The sequence below is a fragment of the Pseudoliparis swirei genome, chromosome 7 (genome assembly GCF_029220125.1).
Source record: "Pseudoliparis swirei isolate HS2019 ecotype Mariana Trench chromosome 7, NWPU_hadal_v1, whole genome shotgun sequence".
In the NCBI taxonomy this organism is placed as follows: Eukaryota; Metazoa; Chordata; class Actinopteri; order Perciformes; family Liparidae; genus Pseudoliparis; species Pseudoliparis swirei.
In genome coordinates, this window is record NC_079394.1 from 9,290,523 (window position 1) to 9,302,978 (window position 12,456).

Below are 12,456 nucleotides of genomic sequence, written 5' to 3' on the forward strand. Positions count from 1 at the left end.
TTCTCTGGTTGCATAATTCTTTGACTGAAAACTTAAGATTTCAAATTACTAGACACTACATTTTATTTGCATAACATATCGCTAATCATGGAGCTCAGGTTGCAATACATACTTCATTTTCTAAGCAGCAACATCTCAAACAATTTATTGGTACAACTGAACGAACGTAAAAGCAGGAATTATATCACACTGACACACTTTGAAAAAACAAACTCAGAGGGGAAAGCACATTCTTAATCAGTCTTGTTTTAACATCTTTGAACATTTAGTATAAGAAAAGAAAAAAATCCGACATAGGCCAAATACTTGACGAAGGATGCACAGCAGTTTATTTTGTTCCTGCAAGTAGTGGGTCTATGTATTTTCCTCTAGATGTTCCTACTGCAACATTAATTCTACAAAATGCATAAGACTGTCTGTAAGCTTTGGTATACATACTTTCAACAGCTTGTTGGACGAAACCATTTGATCGCATTTTGTTCACGTTAGTGTACCAAGTAAATTTTAAAAGGCTGCTTTTTATAAAAATGCGTTCTACGTGGTCAGAAAATACTGTAACTATGATGGCAAACGCACAAACAATACACACTCCATTAAAGACACGTCTTAAAAAAATCTGCACATGCTGGAGACATTTTCCCTCTAGTAGCTGATGTTTTAGAGGCCGTCTCCAGCACATTTCTAATTGGCTAAACAAATGCTTCAACAGGTAAAGGGGGCTTGGTCTTTCCACTTCCTGTTGAAGGGTATTTTAGGTCCAATGAATTGTACTCTGAGCCCTTCATGAAATGGATTAACTAAGGCAACATGATTTCTTAAGGGCACCACAACTGAAATCTACCAAATGGTTAGTTGGTGTGCGTGGCATTAGTACTTTAACAACAAGCTAGCACAAACTAAGAGCATTAAAGAAATTAACATTTGTCCACAACATATTCTAGTACTGTGCTTGGGTTTACTGCAGTGTTGTAATGGGCAGCAGGAGGTCTCATCCTCGTATTGCCAAAGCAAAAGAGGGCGTGAAGGAAGAAAAGAAGAAGAAAAAAGGCAACAGGTACCTCCAAATGCAACTCACTTTAAATATCCCAAACGCAGTGAGTCCTGTACCAACGAGATCAGTCAACATAAAATATCTGACAGGACAAGTGCATAACAAGTCATCACTTCACAACGTATGTTTCTAAACGTGCAAACCAAGACAGCAGCTGTCCATTCTGAGGGGGGGGAAGGGCCTATTTTGTATTAATTACCCAAAATATCCAGAACACCGACCATTAAAATACCCAATAAACAAGTAACTTTGTTTCCCAATAAAATGAATGGTATAAATACACAAGCACTAGTAGTCCCTTTCAAATACTTGAAGAAAAAAACCTAAACTAATAGGTGCCGGTACTCTGACTGTTAAAAAAACAACTTTCACAACTAAATTATAAAAAAAGGTGTGTAGTGGCTTTTGCTGTCAAAGAAGAATGCATTTTATTTTGATGTGGTTCATGTTTCCTTCTCTGCAGCCCGGGCTATTTCATTTCTTCTCGTGCCATAACGTGGCAGCATCCAGAGAGGTAGACGATATTTGCTCCAATGTTTGTTCGAGCATTTAGACCTCCCCTTACTTTACCAGCCGAACACAACAACATGGGTGAAGGATGCCAGCCGTTGTCGCTGCCTGGTCCTCGTGTAACTAAATAGTCATTAGATCTCGGTGATGCATAATTAAGATGGATGGTGGGGGTGTGGTGTCTGACAGTGACTGGGTTTCAGTGCCGTGGTTCATCAGTGATTTCGAGACTTAGACGTCAACAGTGCAGAGGGGTTCACTCCCTGGCTGGGCAGACTCCATTATGGTCATCTTGGGTTTCTTCCTCGTCTCCTCCTGGTGCAGAAATACAATAGCGTCACCATGTTGTTAAAAATAAGTACGCTCAATCCATTTCTCAAATATACAAATCTTGACCGTGGCGATGTCATGTTGACCGACGGCTATGCTCGTTAAGACGTCGTGTAAAAATGCACCCGTCTCCTCAGCCTCAAGTGTAGCTTCAATAAAGAGGACTAATTGAGACCCGGCAGATTTACTGTTTGCCCAAATAACATTCTGGGATATATGTGGAGCAAACACCTTGTTTTCCGCCTAAAAAAGTAAACCCCCTATGGTTCTCATCTTAAAATAGAGAATTCCTGAACTGAAAAAATTACAAAGGTTTAATATAGTTTTTCACACTAGGCCTTTTGACACGACACCGTAGGAAAAGCACAGGTGTAAAATCATCAAATGTATGATGAACTTTCTTTAGCTGCTTCAGTTTCAGGGTCCTGCTATTGTATTGTGAAGGTCGGCTCAGTCACAGCTTACTGGGACAATCAGATCCATTATATTAGTGCTATTAGTAACACCTGTGCTTTTATGAGAAAATGTCTACTTTGATCTTTTACTATACTTTTCACACATGTTTGAAATCAATGTCAAATAAAGATGTGATTATGGAAGATAACATACACTGGGTAGAATTAAAAGTACATTTGTACATTACACAAAAGAGAACAATTCTTACCCGATGCTTGGCTAGTTTCCTCATTTCCTCTTGTAGTTTGTTTAAGATATGAAGGTTTGGCTTGTTCTTTTTGGCATACTGCTGGAGCTCGATCACACTCTTGTCAGAGCTCTCCTGCAAAACATTTGTTTTAAAAGTCATTGAGATGTGCCGTCTTCATTACCAGGGCATCAACATTCACATTTCCACCGTTGTCCTCGTGGTGAAGTAAACAAGGCAACGTGTTCACACGCTAATGGCCGGTACATCTCAAATAGTCAGATTATTCCTTCCTGAAATCTTAAAATAAATTCTAAATCAACCCGTATTTAAAGTGACAAACCTTTGAGTGAAAACAATGGGAATTGTTTTGCAAGAAATGTTTAAAGAATTACGTTTATTGGTCTGCATGGATACATGAGCTTTCACGTTTTTAGAATTATGTGCATACTTCAATTTTTGTTTGTTCTCCCCCTCCCCCAAGAAGTGTCACCACAGACACCCGGTTCGTCATACTGCACATGCATATTAATACCGCAATAGGCTCAAGCAACATCGAGTTACCTCCTTTAGTGATAATGACTTGACAGACAAGTCTTTAAATTAAAATCTTAAAGCCTGCCACTTAAAAAGCTGCCAGTAACTACAGAGAGGGTTTTATGCTTCAGAACATTTTCATTTATTTTCAGGGTTTAACCGTTGAACTTAATTTGTTTATTAGCAAACGGCACTATGCGAGATGGAAAACAAGTGTCCACGATACTCATAATCAGATCTCTTATCCGGTTAAGATATTTAAACATAAATATCCACTGTAAATAGAGCTCAACATAAAACAGAAAGTTAAGAAATAGATTTATTTTTAAAAGTTTTCCATGGCCACAGCGTTACGATAAGTGTTTAGGAGAGCACTTACCTTCTTGACCATCTTGTTGCTATCTCTGCCGTACATGCGCAGCAGTGAGCCCCAGTTCTTCACGTGGGGATGAAGCATCTGCAGGATCTTCTGAGACGCTAGTTGTTTGCCAACCCTTTTGTTCTTGCCTGGTGGCACATGCACAACACGCGTCACTGAAAGCTGCATGCATGTTCGTTCCACACGGTAATTCAAAGGAACACCATCTCGTCAGCGCTACGCGCGGACCGGGTCAGTCTCATTATGTGGGGAGAGGAGGATTCGGGTCGACTTACACCAGCCGCGCACGGTGTGCTTCCCACACGTCATCACGTATTCACTCTTCTGGTTTTTCCCCGGGATCACCTCAAACTTAATGCTCGTGTCTCCCATTCCATGGTTTCTAAACAAAAGACACAATACATTAAAACATATACAACTACAAGCCAGCAGGGCTGTCACAGAACAGGTTATTAAAAAGGTTACAGCTTTTGATGTGGTCTACTGCTGCCTCCAATCTTTTAGTTTTTTGGTGCGACTTGGGTGAATTAGAATGAGCTTTTGTAACACCACGATGTCCCGTTTGCTTCTAAAAGCTGGGGTCATGCCGACCACCATCATGTACAGGTCATAGACCGACCATGGATCACCACCTCATAAAACGCAACTGAATAAAAATAAATAAAAATGATCCCTTTAAATGTTAAGTAGCAGAGTGAAAATATGGCTGAGTTGTTGCCACCAGCGGGTTTAAACACCGGCGACAAGGACCGGTTCTACCCGGCAAAGCAAACAAAGCATTTACCAACAGCAGAGCAAATTCCTATGTATCGATACGGAATTAAATAATATCACTTTTGTTCAATGCAATGAACAGAGTTGTAATAGTGCGTCAGATTAAGCTCAACTGCTAATTATAGACATAATCTTAAGAAAATCACACAAATATGAAATTCTCTTTACTGGTGGCATTATGCTTTAGCTCTTACCTTTTAAGGCACTCATGAAGAATCTGATATGGCGAAAGTAGTCCTGCTTTGTTGGTCAGCTCATACACCCTCGAGTCTTCTATATTGATATGATTAAAATACTGTGGAGCAGAGGACACGCGTTGTTACCAAAGATGCATCAACGTTCAAGGGAAACATACACCGTTGGCAACAATTGTTATGAGAATCCTGTCTTCAGGTTTGGGGTAACACACTTTAGCTTACGCTGTTCCACTTCATTGAAAAAACATACATGTTGAAAACAGAGGAGAAAATACCTCCAGTTCATCGCCCTCAACAGGCTTCTCCTCCGAGGTCTGCTTCACAAAGTCAGGGATGAGGATTTCCAGTGTGGCTCGAGCTGAAGTTGAACCCAAATTACCAGTAAGAGCAAAAATAGTCACACACACGCACACTAAATAAAAAGAACTTACCAGCTTTATTCTTGGCAAGTTTTTTACTGCTTGCGGTTCCTGTGCCGTAAGTTACCCCATCTATGACGACTGATGCTCCAAAGGGCTCACTTGGGTTCTCTATGGGCCACACAAATACACTTAGAGTTGATATCTTGTAACAGTCAACACATTTCTAATGTACAAGGAGGCAACAGCAACAACTGTGTGTGGACATGTCTCAAGGAAAGTGATGGAAATGCGAGTCATGGATTGTAGAGGACAACCAAATGAGCAGAGCAGATTTACACATCACAATAAATAGTTTTTCTATTACAATTCATTGCTCATAAAGCAAGAGTTACATTGGACTTGAAAAATATCTCAATTCCCAAAGGACACTTGCAAAAAAGAACTTACCACATTCAAAAAAGTTGTAAACAGGTCGAACCTTTAGGACACGTTGCATATATTCATGCAAGATGCAAACCTCCGATTTCCCATTCGGGTTGATGACAAATTCTGTTACAATAGAAAAAAAGAAATACATCAACAAACTGTGAAAAAACAGCTTTGAGAGAATAGATCTTTAAAACGGTTTTGCTAAAGATGGTACGTTTACAATTAGTTTTTACTTTAACTACATTGCCGCAGTGTGACTTTCAGTCTGACGGGCAAAACATCATAAAAATGATCCCTGTCAGGTTCATCACAATCCAAACATACATTTATGTTTTTCATAGCCATTTATTTTATGGTACAAACGTACAAGTCATATCAGAGGCAATATATTACATTATTTGTTTTGTATAGTTTCATTGGGAACTGATAATGAAAAGTTACACCTGCCTTCCTCTTAAAAAATCAACACGAATCTATAAAAGCGCCACCTTTCTTAGTGGGTGCATCTTGGACTGACAGTGTGATGAGTTTCTGGTTGGCAGGCAGGATAGGCCTCTCCGAATCCGCCTGCTTCCTCTTCATGTCTCTGTTGAACTGCCTTCGCTCAGCCCAGGTACGAAACTTCTTCACGGTGACTTGTTCAAAGTCAAAGCATTTTACCAGGTACAGACGAAACTCTTCAATTTCTGTGGAGAGGTTTCATCAAGTTATATGACTCAATGGAACACAGCGGGGCGACTTTCAGCAGCAAAACCACAACAATTACCTTTTAGAAGTCTCTCACTGAACCAGTACAAACAGAAAGCCCTTACCTATGGACTCGTCCTTGCACACCTCCACCTTGGCTCTGACTTGTCCTAAGGCTCCGTGGGCAAAGTTAAAGAGGTGGGACATTTTACCATGCAGGCCGTTATTGGTTGCATTCTCCTTATTTGGCCCACCGCCAGCCACACTGGTGGGAGGGCCATTGTCCTTCTCCTCAGTGGGAGCATCTGACTTGTCTGCTCCCTCTTCACCATTGGCCACGTCGCTGGGCTGGACAGGACACTCCTCTGCATTGGGTGTCACCTCAGAATTGGCATTGGGTGCCACCTCTGCATTGGCATTGGGCGTCACCTCTGCATTGGGAGTCACCTCTGCATTGGGCGTCACCTCTGCATTGGGCGTCACCTCTGCATTGAGAGTCACCTCTGCATTGGGCGTCACCTCTGCATTGGGCGTCACCCCTCCATTTAGCTCCTTTTCCTCACGATCCTTCATTTTCCTGTAGTGTAGGCAAGGGATGCTGGTGGTAGGAGGGTCGTGTTTCTGTATCGAGAAACAAGATCAAATTTCATAACAAAATGTTAACGGTATTTCAAGAACTACGCTGGAATATTTCCTTGACCTTAAAAAAAGATGACTGAGGTCATCAGTGGCAGAATCAGATATTATGAGGCAGCTGCTGAAAACTGACCACAACAGCAGGAGCAAAATAATTATGTTCTGACAGAGAGATGCACTTATAAAAATATCAGTGTGGAAAAATAATTAGACATGACACTAGTGCTTCTTACCCTAATGCTGCCAGTCCCAAGGAAGTAGGGTCTGGACCAGGTAACCACCCTGGTCTCTCTGTGCAGGTAGACAGGAATGCCCGAGTTATGGAATGTCATGATCCACCCATCAGGTAGAGGCTCGGTGGGGGGACGCCCACGACCTGGCACAGGGGGGAGGGGGGAGAGAATGTAAATGCAGCCACCAATTACAACACAGTCTCTTTTGGGGGGAAACTTTTTAAATTATTATTCTTAAAATAATTGTATGCATTACCGCAAAAAAAGATTTTTAAGGCTTGAAATTAATGTTTAAAATTGTAAAGTAAAATGTTTTTTTAAATCAATTACTTGATCACTAATCTATAGTTTTGAAAAAGTTCCAGACTATAGTTTATTCCTTTACCATTAGGATTTCAAACCCGATTAGTTTAGTGGGTCCTTGAATGTAGTGTCTGACGTCTCACCACCTGACCAACACCAGTGTGCATATGTCAAAGGTGCCGTCAGCGTGTGCTTTTCGATTGTGATACTATTTCAGAGCACGACAACACAGAAAGGAGGGTTACTCGGTTGTCCATTGCAGTTGTGCAGGTCTGAATATGGTTAACCAATTTACCGGGTAAACCCTGAATTGTAATCTCTAGCAACAATGCGGAAAAATTATTAACACAATACCATCCTTTAATTTTTAACAGATGCAACACGCATGTGCAATTATTGTATATATTGTAACCATGCTTGCTGCTGCAACAAACAAATAAAGTATCTATCCATCTTATAATGAAGAATATTATATCTAATTGTGCCCCATCGTACTAAAACCACATTTAACAATTCCTAGCGAGTACCCAGCCCTAAAACAGACGGATCAACCACTCACTCTTCAAGACAGTCTTAATTTTGGTCATCATGGGCTGAACACCTTCTTCACCATCTGACGGATGATTACTGTCCCCACCATTATTGTCCTCTGATGTACGCATCTTTTTTGGGAGTGGCATGCCCTCCTCAAGCAGCGCATCAACATCATTGTCAAACTCCTCCTGGAAGAGTCAATGGTTAAGGCCAGGAGAGAAGGATGGGTCACTGGTTTAAGAGGGAGTTGGGTGTGATGAGACTTCATAAAGTGAACAATTGGATTAAATAACAAAACCGTGCGGCACTCCACCACAATAAAGAATTTCATCAGTGCCACTTTGAGGCATAAAGGTAAACTACTTATGACTTTAAAAACAGAATATATTTTGAGCAGCTTTCATCAATCTTTTTTTATTATTATTATTGAATAAACAAAGAACTCTGCAATTAATGAGACGTACAAAAATGTCACTAACCTCTTTCAGCACCTCAATTAAGTAATAAAAAGCAAAAAAATTAAACAAAAATGTCTCTAAATGTCTGGTGATGAATTTGATGCTGACTTAACCACTCACACATAATGATGCAGAAAAAGTTTGTGTCGCAATATTAAAATCAATAAATCATTCCAATAGTATTTGTTCTTAGTTTTAGCTCCATGTAATATAAACTACATGATTCACAATATCCTCTTCCATTTCAAGTCTACCGTTTGCCCAATATCTTAACTATAAACGTACAACCCGGCCTATATGTACCACAGTAAAATGGTAAAGGTGACACATGCTAACTGTCCATCAACAAGCATCGTATATTATTTAATACTACACGAAGCTTGTACTTTGATAGAAAATATTTCTCAAGCACTGAGCATCTTGTGAGTTATTAAATCATCTAGTTGCCAGGACATTGTTTCTGGAAAGCATAGGGGTTGTTGAGATTTTCAAAATGTACTTTTTATTCTTTGAAGGCCAAAAATCCAATGTCATTCAACTGCATTGTATTGAGGTAGAGGTATAAATAAAACTAACTGGATCTGCATGGCTACAGGTGTTTTTTAATGTGGGTGACCCAACACCAGGGAGGGGTGGGGGCAGCTTAGCAGATGCAACAAGGTTGCTGGTTTTAATTTAGAAATCCACCAATAATCCTAACAAACCCCTTCATCATGAAACGGATGCCACCAACTGTCATCGTTACTGGCTTCCTTTGAGCTGCATTCCCACTAAAATCCATTCTGTGTGTTGGTTTGTACGGGTGTCTCCAGGTATTAGTGCAAAGACATGGTGCAGGAAGTTATTAATCTGTTTAATTTTGACATCGGTATGTTTTTTTTACGAGAAAGCTATAATGAGAATTTTATTCCGTCAGAGGCGATGTTCTCCCCAATCCAATTATGTGACATTTACAGATGGGCAGCAATATAACTATTATTGTTACGTGTTATTCTCATGGCCCACTCTGTATGATGCATTGCTTTTATTTTGACTGAACAAGCTTGGTTGTTGTTGCTGCTGTGTTTGCTTTGAAATCGCAGTTGTCTCATTGACACAAAAGCAGAAAGGTAATGACAATGTTATTACTACAGTTCTCTTGTTTGGACTATAGTAGGCCTACATTATTTCTGTTTGATTGTTAAGGGCAAAATGGGTGTGGAACTGATAATGACAAAGGTTACTGCAGACAAAAGAACCAACGTACCTCATAGGAGAAAGTCACGACCTCCTCATCTGCTTGCTCCTGCTGAACTATGACCTCAGACTTAAAGCCTCCAAGCTCTGCGTCGTCATTATCCAGGAAGTTCTCGTAGAGTTCATCCAACTCATCCAGGACAGCAAACTCTACCTTATTTTCCAGGTCTAGCTCTACCTCCTCTGATCCTCTGTCAGCTATGGTCCCTGCTCCAAAGCTTCCCTCAGCTGCTTCTTGCTCGCTAGTTGAGTCACGCAACTCACCATTAACGCCGTCTAAACCATCACTTCCTCTCTCCTGCCCTTCACCCGTGTACAAAACCTTCCGGTCTTTGCTATTGCTGCTTTCAGTGAAGCTTACACGGATCTTAACATCTCTGAGCAGCTTGAGGTCTGGTAGAAAACCGGTGGCTTGGGGAGCGTGGCGGGCTGTTCTGGGGCACGGTGGGTTGGGACTAGCCTCATCTGAGAGGTGGTTATAGAAAGTTATAGATCCCTTGCCGAGGGGCTGCTGCGGATTGGCTTCCCCGTCCTCTGGGGTACATGTGTATCCATCACCACCAGAGCTAACGTCCATTACCTCTGCGTCACTGGACGTTTGCAGGGGAGGTGGTGGAGGTGCTCTACCCTCATCTTGACCAAAATCATCAGGTGGCTCCAAGGGGAGAGGGGGTAGCACATCATCTATCTCCATTGTTCTTCTTCTTCTTTTTAATAGACTACAATTTAAACAAACTAGTAACGTATTCTAAAATCTGACCTATTCACAAACTCTTCTCATCTAAAGTTTCAATTTTCAAGTTTTTAGAACGCATGTAGAAGCACATCCCTTTCTTGACCACGTACCAGAGGTGAAAATGCTAAGCGGACTACATTGTTCTTTTCATTAATGTAGACAGCTTTCAGAATCACTGTCTCAATTATTGGAAATCACAATGCATTCAGCTTAATATGGGATCTAGGCACTGATCATCCTCCACTGGTATCTTCTGGAAGCTAGAGGGGGAACAAGGACCAGTGAGAGTAACTTTAGACATCAGTTAAGTTAGTCCAACTTCAGGAATAACGTTATTGACGTACAGCTCAAGATAATTAACAAAGGCAACGAACTAGGAAGAAGATTAAACAAAAGGACGTAACCGTGACAGTTCAGTTTTCTTGATAACATGATTAACGTACATCAGAGTTCAAATAAAAAGCAAATTAATCTTAAAATATAACAGTGAGGGACCTCGTTCTTGCGCATCTGTTCGGTCTCCAGCTGCACGTCGGGCCGCTGGTATCGTTAACATCTATGCTAATACACTAGCAAGCACTTATACGGCTGTGACGTTACAGATCTACGCGACAGGAAAACTGATAAGCTAGTCCGACAACAGTTTATTGCAGAAATACTCACCGATAAATATGACACGACTGTCTTATATTGGGCACCGGGCTACCTTTCTAATTTATTATATTCTCGACGCATCACCACACTGCCTCAACTGCAGCTCCGCCATCTTGAAGAAAACCTAGCGGCAAAGCTATTAAAGTCCCACCTCCCAGCACCGACGTTGTATGAGTGACCGATCAGCGGGCCAATCACAAGGTTCTTCCACAGCGGCGACTTGAGCGATTCAACCAGAGCCGTAAAAAGAGAGCGTCGCGTCAAGGGAAGTTCAAAGCGTATGAGTTCCGGGAAGCACCCGCAGGGCAATTTGCATGCATAGATATTGGTAGAGATCGGGACAAAAAAAGAGACAGGATTGCAATCTGTGATGATTAGTAGTAATTTAATCCACAGATTTACGATATGAAATAAGGATTTAGATCTATCAATTTCGTGTTTTTTTTCTCAGAAGTGATTTGCTAATATTTAAGGATTAGTAAGTGAAAAAGCTACACTGCCTTGTTGACATTTGTTATGTTACAACTGCTTTTTTTAAATTGGCCACTGTGATATTTAGTGGCATCTTGTGTTGAGGTTGCAGATTGCAAGCAGCAACATACCCCTCCGTTCATCCCTCCCATTTCAAGCGTGTTGGGGAACTACGGTGGCCATGTGGTAGAGAAAGTATAAAGATTTTATTACGACAAGGAGCTGTTCTTATCAATACTCCGTTCTTTTTCATGATTTAATAATTGCTTTTTTAAACAGATCTAGAATCTTTTTTCGCAGAAAACTTCAGAACAGAATTTGAAATTATTTATAATTAATAATTAAATATACTTTTTAGAGCAACTGCAGTAATATTAACAACAGCAGTCATACAAATCACATTTGAATCCAATCTAATAAAATAAAATTTAAAAAATGCCATTTTTATTCATGAATGTTTTTTCTAACAGTCAGAAGGTTGGTCAGTGTCTCAACCACAGCCTCTCCTCCTCTGCTCTGGATGCTGATTTAGCTTTGTGTGTCTGTACTTGAGGATTCAACCAGAGCCTTCTACAAATTCTACCAACCTACATAACAGTATTCACTAAGTTACAAATGTACTTTTATTATTGTCAGGTATGCATTCACCTGACAGGTCATGTTGTTAAAGACACGCTGACAAAATATCTGTACACTTCCCCTGCGAAGGTGTTTATAAACACAGCCTGGGTTTCTTTTGTGTTGTCCCCACCGGTGTGTGTGTGGTTATAGTTGTGATATCCTAAAGCCATGAGGGGCAGAAGGAATATGTGCATTGCAATATTTCAACCTGCCAGTTGGGGTCCCTACTTACCAACAGTAGATCAGTAAATGTGTCGTAGCTCAGTCAGCTAAATTAATGTATTTTAAAAATAGTGATGTATAATAATGAATAGTGGAGATGATTTCTGAAATTATTGTTATCTATTGATATAAAGTTAAATCACGATACAATTTGATTTACTTTTCGTAGGAAAAACATGTTTTACTAATCACATTATTGTGGACCCAGAAACCAGACGCTAAATAGATTTTAGCCATAATTCATTTCATTATTTGTACGTGCACATTTCCTACTATGACTGTGCGGTACACTGGGACTATACCCTGTGGCTATACCAAACCTCAACATCTGACAGTAGATCAAATGAAAAAAATACTAATTGTGGAATTCTCTGCTTTCAGCTTTAGCTCAGTGGGGTAAGAGGGCCGTCCTGCAACCGCAGGGTTGTGGGTTCGATCCCCGCTCTCCCCATT

At 40.6% G+C, this 12,456-nt stretch overlaps 1 protein-coding gene across 1 annotated transcript; it reads right to left on the bottom strand.

The window, feature by feature from the left end:
* Nucleotides 1-45: 45 nt before the first annotated feature.
* Nucleotides 46-10,805, bottom strand: dgcr8 (DGCR8 microprocessor complex subunit). Its single transcript, XM_056420064.1, has 14 exons — nt 10,699-10,805; nt 9,310-10,295; nt 7,631-7,793; nt 6,769-6,911; nt 6,025-6,520; nt 5,701-5,898; nt 5,231-5,332; nt 4,853-4,951; nt 4,697-4,779; nt 4,419-4,519; nt 3,726-3,832; nt 3,451-3,578; nt 2,556-2,669; nt 46-1,876 (listed from the first exon to the last, which is right to left on the bottom strand). Exons 2-14 carry the CDS (start codon nt 9,991-9,993, stop codon nt 1,793-1,795), a joined length of 2,502 nt encoding a protein of 833 aa, XP_056276039.1. The 5' UTR covers nt 9,994-10,295; nt 10,699-10,805; the 3' UTR covers nt 46-1,792.
* Nucleotides 10,806-12,456: the final 1,651 nt, after the last annotated feature.